This window comes from Salmo trutta, chromosome 7 (genome assembly GCF_901001165.1).
Source record: "Salmo trutta chromosome 7, fSalTru1.1, whole genome shotgun sequence".
Lineage (NCBI taxonomy): Eukaryota > Metazoa > Chordata > Actinopteri > Salmoniformes > Salmonidae > Salmo > Salmo trutta.
In genome coordinates this window covers 56,790,918-56,812,499 of record NC_042963.1, presented here as the reverse complement: position 1 = coordinate 56,812,499, position 21,582 = coordinate 56,790,918, and the positions used below count along the sequence as shown (strand labels likewise).

Sequence of the window (21,582 nt, the reverse complement as noted above, 5' to 3'; positions counted from 1 at the left end):
GAGAGACCCGTAGGGAACCTATTAGAGAGGATATGATAGTTGGAGAGAGACCCGTAGGGAACCTATTAGAGAGGATATGTTAGTTGGAGAGAGACCCGTAGGGAACCTATTAGAGAGGAGATGTTAGTTGGAGAGAGAACGGGGTGAAGTCACTTTGGGACTTCAGAAAGGGGAAACTACAGGCACCCATTCAAGTCTTGTGCCCAGCCCAATACAATTCAATACAACTTTATTTGTCCGGCGTTACATTAACAATGTGTGTTCTGCTCCGCTGTCCTCTCAACCCCCTCTGTTGTCAGTGGATTATCAATGGCTGTTTCCCAAATGGTAAACTGCTCTGTTACATAGTGTACTACAGTACTTTTGACCTGGAGCACCATGGTTCCTGGTCAAATGTAGTGCTCTAAATGTGGAATAGGGTGCCATATTGGGACGTAGCTAATGATATTGCAGAGCTTCTCCTCACTATTACCAGCAGCATACCAACCTGCGTCCCACTGCTGGCTTGCCTCTGAAGCTAAGCAGGGTTGGTCCTGGATGGGACACCAGATGTGGCTGGAAGTGGTGTTGGAGGGCCAATAGGAGGCACTCTTTCCTCTGGTCTAAAAAATAATATCCCAATGCCCCAGGGCAGTGATTGGGGACATTGCCCTGTGTAAGATGCAGTGTTTAGGATGGAACATTTAAATGGGTGTCCTGACTCTGGTCACTAAAGATCCCATGGCATTTATTGTAAGATTAGGGGTGTTAAACCTGGTTTCCTGGCTAAATTCCCAATCTGACCCTCATACCATCATGGCCACCTACTCATCCCCAGCTTTCAATTGGGTCATTCATCCCCCCTCCTATCCCCTGTAACTATTTCCCATGTCATTGCTGTAAATGAGAATGTGTTCTCAGTCAATTTATCTGGTAAAATAAGGTTTAAATGCTTCAGAAACACTGTCACTGCCAGGGGTTAGAGAGGAAACTAAAAGAAGAACAGGGGTTAGAGGAAACTAAAAGAAGAACAGGCATTAGAGAAGAAACTGGAAGAACAGGGATTAGAGCAGAAACTAGAAGAAGAGCAGATTACAGGGGTTAGAGCGGAAACTGGAAGAACAGGGATTAGAGAGGAAACTGGAAGAAAAACGGGGATTACAGAGGAAACTAGAAGAAGAACGGGGATTACAGAGAACTGGAAAAACAGGGATTAGACTGGAAACTGGAAGAACAGGGATTAGAGCAGAAACTAGAAGAAGAACGGGGATTACAGAGGAAACTAGAAGAAGAATAACGGGGATTACAGAGGAAACTAGAAGAACGGGGATTACAGTGGAAACTAGAAGAAGAACGGGGATTACAGAGGAAACTAGAAGAAGAACGGGGATTACAGAGGAAACTAGAAGAACGGGGATTACAGTGGAAACTAGAAGAAGAACGGGGATTACAGAGGAAACTAGAAGAAGAACGGGGATTACAGAGGAAACTAGAAGAACGGGGATTACAGTGGAAACTAGAAGAAGAACGGGGATTACAGTGGAAACTAGAGTAACATTTCCTGAAGAAAATGTGTGTGTTTGCGTTGGCTGTCAAATGGATGGGTGGAGGAATGGAGGTTAGAGAGCTGGATGGATGGATGAAGGGAGGTTAGAGGGATGGATGGATGGATGAAGGGAGGTTTAGAGGGGTGGATGGATGGATGGATGAAGGGAGGTTAGAGGGATGGATGGATGGATGAAGGGAGGTTTAGAGGGGTGGATGGATGGATGAAGGGAGGTTATATAGAGGGTGCTTGCGTTGTGTGCTTCTCCTCTCCTGTTCCTCCCTCCCTTCATGTCTTGTCTTGGGCATGGTGGTGGCAGGAGCAGTGAAGCAGGAACACTGGTAGCAGAGACCTTACTGCTGCTATTTCTGGTCCTACTGAACTAGGTCATTAACAGAGGAGAGGATGAGAAAGGAGAGGGAGGAGAGAGGGGAGGGAGGAGAGAGGGGACATGCTGCTAGTTGGAAGACACTGTAGTTAACTGTTGCTGCTTGTTACATCCTACACACCTAAATAACAGGGTTGGTTGGGGTCAAGCGGAGAGGAAAATAGTGTTGCCTGTTGCTGCTAGGGAGATAACAGCCAACTGTTGCAGCTCGTTCGACCACAAATACCTCTAACCACCTGTGGATGGGCCCTGGTCTAAAGTAGTGCACTATATAGGGAACAGGGTTCTATAGGGCTCTGGTCTAAAGTAGTGCACTATATAGGGAATAGGGTTCTATAGGGCTCTGGTCTAAAGTAGTGCACTATATAGGGAATAGGGTTCTATAGGGCTCTGGTCTAAAGTAGTGCACTATATAGGGAATAGGGTGCCATTTGGGATGCCAACATCTGTCTGGTCATCCACAGGATAGGCATCCCAATGTTCAGATTTAGACCTGGTCTAAGTAAAGAGGGGTTGCTGCTGCATGACAGTATGAAGACCTGGTCTAAGATACAAATGGACGTCCTTTTTCTAATGTTGAGCTGTAGACTGGCCAATGTGTCTTGATGGTGTAGACTGGCCAATGTGTCTGACGGTGTAGACTGGCCAGTGTGTCTGTCGGTGTAGACTGGCCAATGTATCTTGACGGTGTAGACTGGCCAGTGTGTCTGTCGGTGTAGACTGGCCAATGTGTGTTGACGATGTAGACTGGCCAATGTGTCTTGACGATGCTGCTGAATTAAGGAAATTAGATTTTGTGTCGAGTGTGTGTGTGTGTGTGTGTGTGTGTGTGTGTCTCTCTCTCCTCTCTCTGTCGTGTTTTCTTTTTGTGTGTTCTTGGACAGAATATATGTTGTGGAACAGGATGTACAAACTAGGCACGTAGTTGCAACGTCCGTAGCGGTGTTCTGAATCTGTGTGTTCTGGTGTGGGGATTGTGTCCTTGAATGAACAAAGCACCGCACCTGAGGTTCTCTGTCTGTCTGTCTGTCTGTCTGTCTGTCTGTCTGTCTGTCTGTCTGTCTGTCTGTCTGTCTGTCTGTCTGTCTGTCTGTCTGTCTGTCTGTCTGTCTGTCTGTCTGCTTGTTCCACAAGCAAACGTGGAACAATTTCCTAAATGACAAAAGGCTTATTCTTCTCTTCGCTCCATGTTTACTCAGCGGCCAGTTTATTAGGTACACCCATCGACATTACCAAACCCTCACACCACCTCCACCAGCCCGTACCGTGGACACCACCTCCACCAGCCCGTACCGTGGACACCACCTCCACCAGCCCGTACCGTTGACACCACCTCCACCAGCCCGTACCGTTGCAAATAGTCTGGGTAGCCATTTGATTAGATGTTCAGGAGTCTTATGGCTTGGGGGTAGAAGCTGTTTAGAAGCCACTTGGACCTAGATTTGGCGCTCCGGTACCGCTTGCCATGCGGTAGCAGAGAAAACAGTCTGATGGTTGGAGTGTTTGACAATTTTTAGGGCCTTCCTCTGACACCGCCTGGTATTGAGGTCCTGGATGACAGGGAGCTGGGCCCCAGTGATGTACTGGGCCGTTCACTCTACCCTCTGTAGTGCCTTGCGGTCGGAGGCAGTTGCCATACCAGGCAGTGATGCAACCAGTCAGGATGCTCTCGGTGGTGCAGCTGTAGAACCTTCTGGGGACTCATGCCAAATCTTTTCAGTCTCCCAAGGGGGAATATGTTTTGTCGTGCCCTCTTCACAACTGTCTTGGTGTGTTTTGACCATGTTAGTTTGTTGGTGATGTGGACACCAAGGAACTTGACGCTCTCAACCTGCTCCACTGCAGCCCCGTCGATGAGAACCACCCGGCCAGGTCTCTGACCTCCTCCCTATAGGCTGTCTCGTCGTTCTCGGTGATCAGGCCTACCACTGTTGTGTCGTCAGCAATCTTAATGATGGTGTCGGAGTCGTGCCTGGCCGTGCAATCATGAGTGAACAGGGAGTACAGGAGGGGACTGAGCACACACCCCTGAGGGGCCCCAGTGTTGAGGATCAGCGTGTCGGATGTGTTGTTACCTACCCTCACCACCTGGGGGCTGCCCGTCAGGAAGTCCAGGATCCAGTTGCAGCGGGAGGTGTTTAGTCCCAGGATCCTTAGCTTAGTGATGAGCTTTGAGGGCACTATGGTGTTGAACGCTGAGCTGTAGTCAATGAACAGCATTCTCAAATAGGTGTTCCTTTTGTTCAGGTGGGAAATGGCAGTGTGGAGTGCAATAGAGATTGCATCATCTGTGGATCTGTTGGGGTGGTATGCGAATTTGAGTGGGTTTAGGGTTTCTGGGATAATGGTGTTGATGTGAGCCATTACCAGCCTTTCAAAACACTTCATGGCTACAGACGTGAGTGCTACGGGTCGGTAGTCATTTAGGCAGGTTACCTTAGTGTTCTTGGCAACAGGGACTATGGTGGTCTGCTTGAAACATGTTGGTCTCGTGCCCACCTTGAGCCGCTTCTTGTTTCTAGCTGATAGGAGTGGAACCCGGTGTGGTCGTCTGCTGCAATAACCCATCCCTGACAAGTACCGACGAGTTGTGCGTTCCCGAGACGTCGTTCTGCACACCGCTGTTGTACTGCGCTGTTATGTGTCTGTTTGTAGACGGGCCTGTTAGCGTGCACCATTCTTACCATTCTCCTTCGACCTTTTCTCATCAACAAGCTGTTTTCGTCCACAGGACTGCCGCTGACTGGATGTTTTTTGTTTGTCACACCACATTCTCTGTAAACCCTTAGACACTGTCGTACGTGAAAAGCCCAGGAGGCCGTTACTGATTTTCTGGAATCGGTGCGCCTGACACCGATGATCATACCACACTCAGTCGCTTTGGTAAACTAGTTTTGCCCGTTCTAATGTTAAATCCAACAGTAACTGAATGTCTCGATGCCTGTCTGCCTGCTTTATATAACAAGCCACGGCCACGTGACTCACTATCTGTAGGAGCGTGAACGGGGTGGTTTACCTAATAAACTATGTACTGGATGTGTGCACAGCAGTGGCCATGCTTACAATCCTGGCAGGTTGTCATTAGTGATGGTGGGGGGATCGATAGTTACATATCGAAATATTATTTTTGGACGATATTATAGATACTAGCTAATGTAATTAATAATAATTGTGTTAGCTAGCGCTAGTCGGTAGGTATTAGGTATTTTTCATCCTATAGCTTGTTTTCTTCTTTTTGAATAGTGAGCCATGTTTTCAGCACTTTTTTTTGTTTGTTTTTACATAATTGATCAAAACAAATTTTCTCATGGCTCTCTGCAGCAGACATAGTGAGCAGATTTGTTTGGAACATCAAATCTCAATAAAATTGCAGTATTGAATCGCAATACATAAACAGTACCAGTACAAGTTTGAACACCTACTCATTCCAGGGTTTTTCTTCATTTGTACTATTTTCTACATTGTAGAATAATAGTGAAGACATCAAAACTATGAAAAAAAAACACATATGGAATCATGTAGTAACCTGTAATGAACACCAGGGGAGACAGAGAGCTGGTTTCAAGCTCAGGGCGCAGCAGGTGTTTATAGGTAAAGGACCAGAAGAGGAGGCAGGTAGCTGGGTCCAGGGACAGGCAGAAGGTCATACACAGGAGGAGGCAGGTAGCTGGGTCCAGGGGCAGGCAGAAGGTCATACACAGGGGGAGGCAGGTAGCTGGGTCCAGGGGCAGGCAGAAGGTCATACACAGGGAATCCAAAAAGGTAACAGTACACGCAGGGAGAAAGGCTAATAACGTAGTCTGGGAGATCAGGCAAGAGGTTGATGACAGGAAATCTGATAGGCAAAAGGCATCGTTAGTAAGGATGACCAAAAACTACAATACACGGGAGGACTAATACGGAAATAAACAGAGCTCCGCATAGAATGTGTATCAAAACAAACAATACCTCACAATGATGGGGTGCAATGAACTGAACTAAATAGTGTGTGATAATGACATACAGGTGTGTGATCAGAATTCAGGTGATTGGGGTCTGGAGAGTGAGCTGCGTTCAGCTGGAAGCAGACGTTACATAACCAAAAAAGTGTTAAACAAATCGAAATATATTTTATATTTGAGATTCTTCTAAATAGCCACCCTTTCCCTTGATCACAGATTTGCACACTCTTGGCATTCTCTCAACCAGCTTCATGAGGTAGTCACCTGGAATGCATTTCAATTTAAAAAAAATTACATTTTCATTTTAGTCATTTAGCAGACGCTCTTATCCAGAGCGACTTACAGTAATGAATACATACATTTCATGCATTTCTTTCTTCTTTTTTTTGTACTGGCCCCCCGTGGGAATTGAACCCACAACCCTGGCGTTGCACACAGCATGCTGGCGTTACAAACACCATGCTCTACCAACTGAGCTACAGGGAAGGTGTGCTTTGTTATAAGTTCAATTTGTGGCATTTCTTTCCTTAAGGCATTTGAGCCAATCAGTTATGTTGTGACAAGGTAGGGGTGGTATACAGAAGATAGCCCTATTTGGTAAAAAACCAAGTCCATATTATGGCAAGAACAGCTCAAATAAGCAAAGAGAAACGACAGTCCATCATTACTTTAAGACATGAATGTCAGTCAATCTGGAAAATATGTGCAGTAGGAAAAGCCATCAAGCGCTATGATGAAACTGGCTCTCATTATGACCGCCACAGGAAAGGAAGACCCAGAGTTACATCTGCTGCAGAGGATAAGTTCATTAGAGTTAACTGAGATTGCAGCCCAAATAAATGCTTCACAGAGTTCAAGTAACAGACACATCTCAACATCAACTGTTCAGAGGAGACTGAATCAGGCCTTCATGGTCTAATTTCTGCAAAGAAACCACTACTAAAGGACATAAGCTTTGCTGGTGACACTGTCCGTGATTTATTTAGAATTCAAGGCACACTTAACCAGCATGGCTCCCACAGCATTCTGCAGCGATACGCTATCCCATCTGGTTTGCACTTAGTCCCACTATCATTTGTTTTTCAACAGGACAATGACCCAACACACTTCCAGGCTATGTAATGGCTATTTGACCAAGGAGGAGAGTGATGGAGTGCTTTATCAGATGACCTGGCCTCCACAGTCACCCATTCTCAACCCAATTGAGATGGTTTGGGATGAGTTGGACCACAGAGAGAAGGAAAAGCAGCCAACAAGCGCTCAGCATATGTGGGAACTCCTTCAAGACTGTTGGAAAAGCATTCCTCATGAAGCTGGTTGAGAGAATGCCAAGAGTGTGCAAAGCTGTCATCAAGGCAAAGGTTAGCTACTTTGAAGAATCTCAAATATAAAATATATTTTGATTTGTTTAACACATTTTTTTGGTTACTAAATGATTCCATATGTGTTATTTCATAGTTTTCATGTCTTCACTATTATTCTACAATGTAGAAAATAGTAAAAATAAAGAAAAACCATTGAATGAGTAGGTGTGTCCAAACTTTTGACTGGTACTGTATAATCGTGATAATCACAATACATATCGTATTGACATCGAAGTATGGTGATTATATCGTATGGTGAGGTCTCAGCCCTAGTTGTCATATCACACTGGCATAAGCTGCCTGCTGTGAGACAGCTTGGTCTGTGAGACAGCTTGGCCTGTGAGACAGCTTGGTCTGTGAGACAGCTTGGCCTGTGAGACAGCTTGGTCTGTGAGACAGCTTGGCCTGTGAGACAGCTTGGCCTGTGAGACAGCTTGGCCTGTGAGACAGCTTGGCCTGTGAGACAGCTTGGTCTGTGAGACAGCTTGGTCTGTGAGACAGCTTGGCCTGTGAGACAGCTTGGTCTGTGAGACAGCTTGGTCTGTGAGACAGCTTGGTCTGTGAGACAGCTTGGTCTGTGAGACAGCTTGGTCTGTGAGACAGCTTGGTCTGTGAGACAGCTTGGTCTGTGAGACAGCTTGGCCTGTGAGACAGCTTGGTCTGTGAGACAGCTTGGCCTGTGAGACAGCTTGGTCTGTGAGACAGCTTGGTCTGTGAGACAGCTTGGTCTGTGAGACAGCTTGGCCTGTGAGACAGCTTGGTCTGTGAGACAGCTTGGTCTGTGAGACAGCTTGGTCTGTGAGACAGCTTGGTCTGTGAGACAGCTTGGTCTGTGAGACAGCTTGGTCTGTGAGACAGCTTGGTCTGTGAGACAGCTTGGTCTGTGAGATAGAGACAACTTGTTTTATCTGTTCCCTCTGCTGGCACAGAACCCAGAGGCTTTTGATCCATTGGTCAGAAAAATAGAGGGAGATGGAGAGACAAAGGGAATCACTCGATGAAAGGAGAGACGGAAATGGGGGGGGAGAAACAGAAACAGACAGAACATTGGGATGGGTAGATTGAAAAGCTTGAAGATGTGAGCTGTGTTGAGAAAGCAGCAGGCAAAGTTATGCCTCCTGTGTTGCCATGACAACGGGACCTATTAGTTGACCGAACTGTGTTGCCATGGCACGTGTCTCCACGGTGACGCAGCCCTGTCTGGACCACACCCACCAAACCAACAAGCTCTTTTACCAGCTGTCGGAGAGAGAACACAGAAGAAGAGGCAAGGTGTACAGACTGTCTGGAGCTGAATGGCACTGTGTGTTTTAACATATTTTTGTTGAGCCCCCAAGGGTTGTGTGTGTGTGTGTGTGTGTGTGTGTGTGTGTGTGTGTGTGTGTGTGTGTGTGTGTGTGTGTGTGTGTTTGCCTATTTGAATCTAAACAGACTACTGTGAAGTCATTGGATTTTTTTCTTTCATACCCAATCATTTTTCCTATTCTAGTTGAGCAAATGTGTAATCCCCGTTTCCTCGTCATACAAGATCGATGTGTTTACGTTGGCAGCTAGAACCAAAATGTGCATGCATGCTGGACAGCTACTCATCTGATAGAAAAGATCTGAGAAACTAGTGATGAATCACTAGTTAGGGTTGTATAACCAACTAGTTAGTGTCATATAACCAACTATTTAGTGTCATATAACCAACTAGTTAGTGTCGTATAACCAACTAGTTAGTGTTGTATAACCAACTAGTTAGTGTTGTATAACCAACTAGTTAGTGTCGTATAACCAACTAGTTAGTGTTGTATAACCAACAAGTGATGTATAACCAACTCTGTCAGGTCCATCTGACCAGTATATGTCAGGTCCAACTGACCAGTATATGTCAGGTCCATCTGACCAGTATATGTCAGGTCCATCTGACCAGTATATGTCAGGTCCATCTGACCAGTATATGTCAGGTCCATCTGACCAGTATATGTCAGGTCCATCTGACCAGTATATGTCAGGTCCATCTGACCAGTATATGTCAGGTCCAACCATCTGACCAGTATATGTCAGGTCCATCTGACCAGTATATGTCAGGTCCATCTGACCAGTATATGTCAGGTCCATCCATCTGACCAGTATATGTCAGGTCCAACCATCTGACCAGTATATGTCAGGTCCAACTGATCAGTTTCATAAAATAGTTGGGAAATGTTTTTGTGCTCAACTGTTTTTACCAATTCTTGTTGGTGATCTTTTAGCCTGGTCACACCAGATCAGTATGTGTTGTCTTCTCTTAGCCTGGTCCCACCAGATCAGTTTGTGCTGTCTTGCCAACTCCTATGGTCATTGTCAATCCAAACATGTACAGCCTGGGATCAGGGTAGTAATCTCCTGTCTGTTATCTCTAGCTGACCAGCTTCCTCTACTCTCCTCTCCAGGGGGTCGCCTGCTCTCCTGGGGGTGGAACGAACATGGGATGTGTGGGGACGGTTCCGAGACAGATGTCAGCGAACCACAGCCCATTCCTGCCCTCAGGCCTCTTGTGATTGGCTGTGGCGCTGGCCACTCTATGGCACTGTGTGCTGTGAGGACAGCTGAAGAGAAGTCTACAGAGGACATGGAGATAGAACGAGCAACGCTAGTTTGAAACTAGCATGTTTGAAGCTAACTTATAAGGACTGTACCCAGGTAAGGTGGTGGACCGCTTGTGTGTGCTGATTTGAAGCCAATGTCTATTGTTTTATCTCTGGCAGAGGACACCCAGCTCACTGTGGGGCGTGAGAGTAACATGATAGGGTATGAATCATGATCACTCAGTCTATGTGGAATGAGCCTCAGGGGAAAATCTGGGAGGAGGACTTTTTGAATGATGTTAAGTATGTGGTTGTGTGTCTGTCTGAGCAAAATAGCCGAACCCTGTTATGATTGCTTTGTTGTTGGCCAAAGTAAGACGCATGTAAATTCAGTATGACCGGGTACATTCTAACTGTCTTCGTAATGTATTTTATTTCCATCTATGACACATTGCCCTTTTTGTTCCAAGAGCCCGTACTCACAAAGCCTCTCAAAGTAGGAGGGCTGATCTAGGATCAATTCTATTTAAATTCTAATCAATTCAGAAAGTAAACCCCATTTTCCAAATGTTCCTAACTGAAAAGCATTGAAGAGAATTGGAATTTCAGTGCACATTCTGAATTGACTGGAATTAAAATGGAATTGACCCTAAACCTGCTGTCCCATGTAATCGTATTCTTGTAGTCATTTTAAAAGACGAACCCGATCCTAGAACAGCACACACTTGATACATACGGCCCCAGGTCTGTATTCAAACTGTAAGACGTCAAAATAAATATTGTTCTGGCGTTAGAGACGGGTGAGTTATGTATGATCAGGGACAGAGGCCATCATTCCTCGAGCCCAGTCCAGATATGATTGGGGGTCAGGGAGATGGATACACAAGTCTATATATGATGCCTATGTCCCAAGACATAAAGTACCAGTCAAAAGTTTGGACGCACCTACTCATTCAAGGGTTTTTCTATATTTAAAAAAAAATTATTTTCTACATTGTAGAATCATTTGTGAAGGCATCAAAACTATGAAATAACACATATGGAATCATGTAGTAACCAAAGAAGTGTTAAACAAAATATATTATTTTAGATTCTTCAAAGTAGCCAACCTTTGCCTTGATGACAGCTTTGCACACTCTTGGCATTCTCTCAACCAGCTTCATGAGGAATGCTTTTCCAACAATCTTGAAGGAGTTCCCACATATGCTGAGCACTTGTTGGCTGCTTTTCCTTCACTCTGCGGTCCAACTCATCCCAAACCATCTCAATTGAGTTGAGGTCGGGTGATTGTGGAGGCCAGGTCATCTGATGCAGCATTCCATCACTTTCCTTGGTCAAATAGCCCTTACACAGCCTGGAGGTGTGTTTTGGGTCATTGTCCTGTTGAAAAACAAATGATATTCCCTCTAAGCGCAAACCAGATGGGATGGCATATCCCTGCAGAATGCTGTGGTAGCCATGCTGGTTAAGTGTGCCTTGAATTCGAAATAAATCACTAACAGTGTCATCAGCAAAGCACCACCACACCTCCTCCTCCATGCTTCATGGTGGGAACTACACATGCAGAGACCATCTGTTCACAAACTCTGTGTCTCACAAAGACAAGGCGGTTGGAACCAAAAATATCAAATTTGGACTCATCAGACCAAAGGACAGATTTCTGTGTTTCTTGGCCCAAGCAAGTCTCTTTTTGTTATTGTTGTCCTTTAGTAGTGGTTTCTTTGCAGCAATTCGACCATGAAGGCCTGATTCATGCAGTGTCCTCTGAACAGTTGATGTTGAGATTTGTCTGTTACTTGAATTCTGTGAAGCATTTATTTGGGCTGAAATTTCTGAGGATGGTAACTCTAATGAACTTATCCTCTGCAGCAGAGGTAACTCTAGGTCTTCCTTTCCTGTGGCGGTCCTCATGAGAGCCAGTTTCATCACAGCGCTGGATGATTTTTGCGACTGCACCACATGATTCCGTTTGTGTTATTTCATAGTTTTGATGTCTTTACTATTCTATAACGTAGTGAGTAGGTGTGTTCAAACTTTTGACTGCTTCCTTTCCCAGTTTGTCTTCCTGATTGATTCATAGGATACATAGACCCTAGGGCCATATATATATATATATATATATATATATATATATATATATATATATATATATATATATATATATATATATATATATACATACCCCCTCCCCCTCCTGGCCCTTCCCTCTCCTCTTGCCATGTCAGTGTATCTTGTCATTGATTAACATGGCTATTGATGGACTGAGGTATATGCTACGCCAGTGCTATAGTTCCATCTCTCCATGTCTGTCACTGGCCCCCTTTTTATTGCAGTGATCTTGACTGACAGAAGGCACTCAAATCTCCTGGACTCCCTCACTCAGTAATACCTGGTCTGTGTCCCAAATGGCACCCCTAATTCCCTTTTGTAGGACACATATGTCTCATAGGGCTCTGGTCAAAAGGAGTGTACTATTTAAGGAATAGGGCTCTGGTCAAAAGTAGTGCACTATATAGAGAGTAAGGTGCCATTTGGGACACATTTTCAGGCTATACTGTTATACAGTGCAATATTTATATTTTATCCGCTGGCCCTGTAAAATGCTATATGTGTAGCAGGCCGATGAGGTTATATGGGTAATATTTGTCATAATTACAAAAGTTTTAAGACCATGTATAGGAGGTGATATAAGGACTGGACGACCGTTAAATGTCTTCACTGTATGTTATGGGGATTGTGTCTACATTGAAATACTGCAGGTATTCTGTCAAATCCTGTCATGTTTAAATGTTTCCAATTTGAATGGCCCCTGACATCTCTGATGCTGTCTGTCCCTGACATCTCTGATGCTGTCTGTCTGTCTGTCTGTCTGTTTGTCTGTCTGTCTGTGCATTCTGATAAGCGATCGTACAGTTTGTAGAATATATTACAATATCATTGTATATGTTTATCTATGCAAAGAAATTATGATATGGGATTGGGAGGCAGCCTGAAAACATTGATGTCACTGAAATATGAAATTGTGATAATAAAAAATGGCTATAAAAAGATTACATAAAATGAAGATAAACCAATGAATTACTACTATCTTTGACTTTCTTCAAAAAATAAATCAACACTCATTGAAAAATAATCGTATGTGTTTTAAAATGTTTATTTTTTTTCACTATTTAAATGTACAATCTGACTCTGAACTGTTCAGAACTTTTCAGAAAAAAATACACAGAAATCCCTAAACAACAAACCAGTTGAAATGATCACTGAAGGGAACGAACACCCTGCAAATAACTAGACACACAGAATGTACACTGTTCAAGTTTCACAAAACGGACCACAATACTTTCCTGTTTGTTGGGTTAATGATTGTTATAAAGGATTACTGCTGGGTCGTATTCATTAGGGGATGGAACGGAAAACGTTTCAAAATATTTTTGCTATGAAGAAGAAAAAAAAGTGTTACTTATTGGATAATTTCAAGAAGTCCCTCCTTGTTTCAGTCCGTTTACTTCCGTTTTGCTGCCTAATGAACATGACCCTGTTGTTTGTTCCATGTTGGACACCATAGTTTCCTCCCATTGTGCTCAGGTAGTTCCATTGGCAGCCATTGGTCCAGCTGTGTTCTGTCAGGAAGCACATCGACATCTCAGTAAGCTGTCAGTCAGTAGGCAGTGTGTTTTTGTAGTGGTTTCATAAACATGTTGGTCCCTTAATAACCACTGGATAACAGTAACTACCGTATTTAATTTTTACAAATGATGTAAACTGGTGAATAACCCCTGACTTAAAGCCTGCAGGTATAATGCATTATAAGACTTCATACAGCGTTGTCTCAGTATCCTCTCATTGTGGCCAAATAACAGTCATTTAGAGCCATTTAAAGTGGGTTGTGCATGTTATACATACAGAAACATAACATATTATAAGCCTTATAATAAGACATTATAAAGATTTATACATGTTTATAACAAGTAATAAAACATAATACCTGCAGGCTAAAAGGGATACCAAATTATGCTTTTACAACCAATTACTAGTACTTACACTGCTTCGACAAAACATTAAGAACACCTGCTCTTTCCATGACCGACTGGCCAGGTGAATCCAGGTGAAAAGCTATGATCCCTTATTGATGTCACTTGTTAAATCCACTTCAATCAGTGTAGATGAAGGGGAGGAGACAGGTTAAAGAAGGATTTTTAAGACTTGAGAGAATTGATACATGGATTGTGTGTGTGTGTGTGTGCCATTCAGAGGATGAATGGGCATGTTAAAAGATTTAAGTGCCTTTGAACAGGGTGCCAGGTGTACCGGTTTGTGTCAAGAACTGCAACGCTGCTGGGTTTTTCACCCTCATCAGTTTCCCATGTGTATCAAGAATGGTCCACCACACAAAGGACATCCAGTCAACTTGACACAACTGTGGGAATCATTGGAGTCAACATGGACCAGCATCCCTGTGGAACGCTTTCAACACCTTGTAGAGTCCCATGCCCTGACGAATTAAGGCTGTTCTGAGGGGGAAGGTGTTCCTAATGTTTTGTACTCTTTATATTTTCAACTTTTTGAATGATATCCACCTTTTCAATAGCTATGCATTTTTGGGGTTTGTTATACTGCCTTGCCTGCCTAAGCTTTCAGATGTTGTACTACTGATCATTGGTATGACTGACAGCGGAACAACTACACTGACTAGTCTTTCATGTTGGTTAAAACAAATTCCCCCTGGGATGATTCAGTAAACTAGAGGCACTTTTCCGCTATGATGAAGTGACAATGTTCTGGCTATGATTTATTAACGGTAGGTTGGTTCACCTATTAAAAGTGCCCTCACATGCTGATAGTTAAAAACCAAAATGTTGATTGAAAATATACAGTGGGGCAAAAAAGTATTTAGTCAGCCACCAATTGTGCAAGTTCTCCCACTTAAAAAGATGAGAGAGGCCTGTAATTTTCATCATAGGTACACGTCAACTATGACAGACAAAATGAGAAAAAAAATCCAGAAAATCACATTGTAGGATTTTTAATGAATTTATTTGCAAATTATGGTGGAAAATAAGTATTTGGTCACCTACAAACAAGCAAGATTTCTGGCTCTCACAGACCTGTAACTTCTTCTTTAAGAGGCTCCTCTGTCCTCCACTCGTTACCTGTATTAATGGCACCTGTTTGAACTTGTTATCAGTATAAAAGACACCTGTCCACAACCTCAAACAGTCACACTCCAAACTCCACTATGGCCAAGACCAAAGAGCTGTCAAAGGACACCAGAAACAAAATTGTAGACCTGTACCAGGCTGGGAAGACTGAATCTGCAATAGGTAAGCAGCTTGGTTTGAAGAAATCAACTGTGGGAGCAATTATTAGGAAATGGAAGACATACAAGACCACTGATAATCTCCCTCGATCTGGGGCTCCACGCAAGATCTCACCCCGTAGGGTCAAAATGATCACAAGAACGATGAGCAAAAATCCCAGAACCACACGGGGGGACCTAGTGAATGACCTGCAGAGAGCTGGGACCAAAGTAACAAAGCCTACCATTAGTAACACACTACGCCGCCAGGGACTCAAATCCTGCAGTGCCAGATGTGTCCCCCTGCTTAAGCCAGTACATGTCCAGGCCCGTCTGAAGTTTGCTAGAGAGCATTTGGATGATCCAGAAGAGGATTGGGAGAATGTCATATTGTCAGATGAAACCAAAATATAACTTTTTGGTAAAAACTCAACTCGTCGTGTTTGGAGGACAAAGAATGCTGAGTTGCATCCAAAGAACACCATACCTACTGTAAAGCACGGGGGTGGAAACATCATGCTTTGGGGCTGTTTTTCTGCAAAGAGACCAGGACGACTGATCCGTGTAAAGGAAAGAATGAATGGGGCCATGTATCGTGAGATTTTGAGTGAAAACCTCCTTCCATCAGCAAGGGCATTGAAGATGAAACGTGGCTGGGTCTTTCAGCATGACAATGATCCCAAACACACTGCCCGGGCAACGAAGGAGTGGCTTTGTAAGAAGCATTTCAAGGTCCTGGAGTGGCCTAGCCAGTCTCCAGATCTCAACCCCATAGAAAATCTTTGGAGGGAGTTGAAAGTCCGTGTTGCCCAGCGACAGCCCCAAAACATCACTGCTCTAGAGGAGATCTGCATGGAGGAATGGGCCAAAATACCAGCAACAGTGTGTGAAAACCTTGTGAAGACTTACAGAAAACGTTTGACCTGTGTCATTGCCAACAAAGGGTATATAACAAAGTATTGAGAAACTTTTTTTATTGACCAAATACTTATTTTCCACCATAATTTGCAAATAAATTCATTAAAAATCCTACAATCCTATGTGATTTTCTGGATTTTTTTTCTCATTTTGTCTGTCATAGTTGACGTGTACCTATGATGAAAATTACAGGCCTCTCTCATCTTTTTAAGTGGGAGAACTTGCACAATTGGTGGCTAACTAAATACTTTTTTGCCCCACTGTAGGCCTACTGTTACTAATTGGTATTTTCAAACTACAGCCATGACATTGAATAGGAAAAATATACACATTGTTGTTCAACTGTAATCGTGTGTTGATACTTGATAGGCTAAATGTGTGACATTTCTATCAGGAAGTGGAATTTGCTTAACCAACACGGTTGTAGGTTTTTAACTGACCGCTTTGTAACAGCAGATCTGGTTGTTATAATGCCTTGGCTTTAGTGATCAACAGCAAAGAAGTGAGAGTGGTGTGTTTTAGAAATTATTATATTGCTTATATTGTTATTGTGTTTGGTCTCCTATGTGGACAAACAGTATTTAAATCCTAACTTTATCTCAGAAAGTATAATGAAAGGAATTTTTATTTTCACAGGTGCAAACAGTGCAAAAGGCTTATTATTATTATTATTATTATGTGACAATGACAGTGCAACTTTACTATGTAACTCGGTTTCATCTGGCTGACATAAGTGATAATCTGTTGGGGAAGGGGGGTGATAATCTGTTGGGGAAGGGGGGTGATAATCTGTTGGGGAAGGGGGGTGATAATCTGTTGGGGAAGGGGGGTGATAATCTATTGGGGAAGGGGGGTGATAATCTGTTGGGGAAGGAGGGTGATAGAACTGTAGGAATAGAGATTATCTGTTGGGGAAGGGGGTGATAATCTGTTGGGGAAGGGGGGTGATAATCTGTTGAGGAAGGGGGGTGATAATCTGTTGAGGAAGGGGGGTGATAATCTGTTGAGGAAGGGGGGTGATAATCTGTAGAGGAAGGAGGGTGATAATCTGTTGGGGAAGGGGGGTGATAATCTGTTGGGGAAGGGGGGTGATAATCTGTTGGGGAAGGAGGGTGATAATCTGTTGGGGAAGGGGGGTGATAATCTGTTGGGGAAGGGGGGTGATAATCTGTTGGGGAAGGGGGGTGATAATCTGTTGGGGAAGGAGGGTGATAATCTGTTGGGGAAGGAGGGTGATAATCTGTTGGGGAAGGAGGGTGATAATCTGTTGGGGAAGGGGGGGTGATAATCTGTTGGGGAAGGGGGGTGATAATCTATTGGGGAAGGGGGGTGATAATCTGTTGGGGAAGGAGGGTGATAATCTGTTGGGGAAGGAGGGTGATAATCTGTTGGGGAAGGGGGGTGATAGAACTGTAGGAATAGAGATAATCTGTTGGGGAAGGAGGGTGATAGAACTGTAGGAATAGAGATAATCTGTTGGGGAAGGAGGGTGATAGAACTGTAGGAATAGAGATAATCTGTTGGGGAAGGAGGGTGATAGAACTGTAGGAATAGAGATAATCTGTTGGGGAAGGAGGGTGATAGAACTGTAGGAATAGAGATAATCTGTTGGGGAAGGAGGGTGATAGAACTGTAGGAATAGAGATAATCTGTTGGGGAAGGAGGGTGATAGAATTTATCTGGGTAACAGTTTATTATTATTATTATTTTAAAACAGAAGCAGCACACAAATATTTTATAATCACTCAAAATAAACATTTAGGAGTACTAGTACACAATTTTTTGCACACACAAGTTTATATACAGGCACTAGGCACATACACACCAACAATAGGCACAGAACATTACAGAACGTTACAGCACAATAACCAGTCACAGATATCGACCTACATGAGGCCTGACAACAACACTCCCTATGCTGAGTTAGGATGCACCTTAAAACCAAATGGCACCCTATTCCCTATGTAGTGCACTACTTTAGACCAGAGCCCTATGGCACCCTATTCCCTATGTAGTGCACTAATTTAGACCAGAGTCCTATGGCACCCTATTCCCTATGTAGAGCACTAATTTTTGATCAGGGTGGGTATTAAATGGGATTAGGATGCCATTTAGTCTGTGAGGTACAGGTTGCCACCGTAACACCCAATTATTTAAAACTAATTTTACACGCACACAACAAACGAGGCTAATGTATTATCAGGTGGGTGGCTGGTGTTGCGGTGATGGGGTCTTATTATGGGATAGACATATGGTGGTGGGAACACCACGGTTCATTACACAAACTGAGTCTGATGCTGCTGGTCTGCTCCGAGGCTGTCGCTGGTTGGTCTCTACAAACATATCAAAAACAAAACAACACAGACAATTATTACAACAAATGATGTATGAGGATGATGCTGACGATGTATGGGTTGGCTAGAATACCTCTACTATAACAGTGTAGGAGGCTAGAATACCTCTACTATAACAGTGTAGGAGGCTAGAATACCTCTACTATAACAGTGTAGGAGGCTAGAATACCTCTACTATAACAGTGTAGGGGGCTAGAATACCTCTAACAGTGTAGGGGGCTAGAATACCTCTACTATAACAGTGTAGGGGCTAGAATACCTCTACTATAACAGTGTAGGGGCTAGAATACCTCTACTATAACAGTGTAGGAGGCTAGAATACCTCTACTATAACAGTGTAGGGGCTAGAATACCTCTACTATAACAGTGTAGGAGGCTAGAATACCTCTACTATAACAGTGTAGGAGGCTAGAATACCTCTACTATAACAGTGTAGGAGGCTAGAATACCTCTACTATAACAGTGTAGGGGGCTAGAATACCTCTACTATAACAGTGTATGGGGTTAGAATACCTCTACTATAACAGTGTAGGGGGCTAGAATACCTCTACTATAACAGTGTAGGAGGCTAGAATACTTCTACTATAACAGTGTAGGTGGCTAGAATACCTCTACTATAACAGTGTAGGAGGCTAGAATACCTCTACTATAACAGTGTAGGAGGCTAGAATACCTCTACTATAACAGTGTAGAGGCTAGGCTAGAATACCTCTACTATAACAGTGTAGGGGGCTAGAATACCTCTACTATAACAGTGTAGGGGGCTAGAATACCTCTACTATAACAGTGTAGGAGGCTAGAATACCTCTACTATAACAGTGTAGGAGGCTAGAATACCTCTACTATAACAGTGTAGGGGGCTAGAATACCTCTACTATAACAGTGTAGGGGGCTAGAATACCTCTACTATAACAGTGTAGGGGGCTAGAATACCTCTACTATAACAGTGTAGGGGGCTAGAATACCTCTACTATAACAGTGTAGGAGGCTAGAATACCTCTACTATAACAGTGTAGGGGGCTAGAATACCTCTACTATAACAGTGTAGGAGGCTAGAATACCTCTACTATAACAGTGTAGGGGGCTAGAATACCTCTACTATAACAGTGTAGGAGGCTAGAATACCTCTACTATAACAGTGTAGGGGGCTAGAATACCTCTACTATAACAGTGTAGGAGGCTAGAATACCTCTACTATAACAGTGTAGGGGGCTAGAATACCTCTAACAGTGTAGGAGGCTAGAATACCTCTACTATAACAGTGTAGGGGGCTAGAATACCTCTACTATAACAGTGTAGGGGGCTAGAATACCTCTACTATAACAGTGTAGGAGGCTAGAATACCTCTACTATAACAGTGTAGGGGGCTAGGCTAGAATACCTCTAATATAACAGTGTAGGAGGCTAGAATACCTCTACTATAACAGTGTAGGAGGCTAGAATACCTCTACTATAACAGTGTAGGAGGCTAGAATACCTCTACTATAACAGTGTAGGGGGCTAGAATACCTCTACTATAACAGTGTAGGGGCTAGAATACCTCTAATATAACAGTGTAGGAGGCTAGAATACCTCTACTATAACAGTGTAGGAGGCTAGAATACCTCTACTATAACAGTGTAGGAGGCTAGAATACCTCTACTATAACAGTGGAGGAGGCTAGAATACCTCTACTATAACAGTGTAGGGGGCTAGAATACCTCTACTATAACAGTGTAGGGGCTAGAATACCTCTAATATAACAGTGTAGGAGGCTAGAATACCTCTACTATAACAGTGTAGGAGGCTAGAATACCTCTACTATAACAGTGTAGGAGGCTAGAATACCTCTACTATAACAGTGTAGGAGGCTAGAATACCTCTACTATAACAGTGTAGGAGGCTAGAATACCTCTACTATAACAGTGTAGGAGGCTAGAATACCTCTACTATAACAGTGTAGGAGGCTAGAATACCTCTACTATAACAGTGTAGGGGCTAGAATACCTCTAACAGTGTAGGAGGCTAGAATACCTCTACTATAACAGTGTAGGAGGCTAGAATACCTCTACTATAACAGTGTAGGAGGCTAGAATACCTCTAATATAACAGTGTAGGAGGCTAGAATACCTCTACTATAACAGTGTAGGAGGCTAGAATACCTCTACTATAACAGTGTAGGAGGCTAGAATACCTCTACTATAACAGTGTAGGGGGCTAGAATACCTCTACTATAACAGTGTAGGGGGCTAGAATACCTCTACTATAACGGTGTAGGAGGCTAGAATACCTCTAACAGTGTAGGAGGCTAGAATACCTCTACTATAACAGTGTAGGGGGCTAGAATACCTCTACTATAACAGTGTAGGAGGCTAGAATACCTCTACTATAACAGTGTAGGAGGCTAGAATACCTCTAATTTGACAGTGTAGGGGGCTAGAATACCTCTACTATAACAGTGTAGGAGGCTAGAATACCTCTACTATAACAGTGTAGGAGGCTAGAATACCTCTAATATAACAGTGTAGGAGGCTAGAATACCTCTAATTTGACAGTGTAGGGGGCTAGAATACCTCTACTATAACAGTGTAGGAGGCTAGAATACCTCTAATATAACAGTGTAGGAGGCTAGGCTAGAATACCTCTACTATAACAGTGTAGGAGGCTAGAATACCTCTACTATAACAGTGTAGGAGGCTAGAATACCTCTACTATAACAGTGTAGGAGGCTAGAATACCTCTACTATAACAGTGTAGGAGGCTAGAATACCTCTACTATAACAGTGTAGGGGGCTAGAATACCTCTACTATAACAGTGTAGGAGGCTAGAATACCTCTACTATAACAGTGTAGGGGGCTAGAATACCTCTACTATAACAGTGTAGGGGGCTAGAATACCTCTACTATAACAGTGTAGGGGGCTAGAATACCTCTACTATAACAGTGTAGGAGGCTAGAATACCTCTACTATAACAGTGTAGGAGGCTAGAATACCTCTAATTTGACAGTGTAGGGGGCTAGAATACCTCTACTATAACAGTGTAGGAGGCTAGAATACCTCTACTATAACAGTGTAGGAGGCTAGAATACCTCTAATATAACAGTGTAGGAGGCTAGAATACCTCTAATTTGACAGTGTAGGGGGCTAGAATACCTCTACTATAACAGTGTAGGAGGCTAGAATACCTCTAATATAACAGTGTAGGAGGCTAGGCTAGAATACCTCTACTATAACAGTGTAGGAGGCTAGAATACCTCTACTATA

General features: G+C 43.4%; 2 protein-coding genes across 5 annotated transcripts in view; one reads left to right on the top strand and one right to left on the bottom strand.

The window, feature by feature from the left end:
* Nucleotides 1–10,752, top strand: part of sergef (secretion regulating guanine nucleotide exchange factor) — a 45,771-nt gene extending 35,019 nt beyond the window's left edge. For 3 of the 4 annotated variants that reach the window (XM_029757443.1, XM_029757445.1, XM_029757444.1), the window contains one exon: nt 9,636–10,752. In XM_029757443.1, the coding sequence (XP_029613303.1) occupies nt 9,636–9,844 (209 nt within the window). In that variant the 3' untranslated portion in view covers nt 9,845–10,752. Of the gene's footprint in view, nt 1–6,943; nt 6,983–9,635 lie in introns of those variants that run through there. The other variant, XM_029757446.1, reaches the window with a different exon arrangement.
* A 7,010-nt stretch (nt 10,753–17,762) lies between these two features.
* The window catches only part of LOC115196578 (potassium voltage-gated channel subfamily C member 1), a 72,694-nt gene continuing 68,874 nt past the window's right edge, over nt 17,763–21,582 (bottom strand). Inside the window, exon 5 of the mRNA XM_029757421.1 lies at nt 17,763–18,317. Within this exon, the coding sequence (XP_029613281.1) occupies nt 18,184–18,317 (134 nt within the window). The 3' untranslated portion in view covers nt 17,763–18,183. The remainder of the gene's footprint in view (nt 18,318–21,582) is intronic.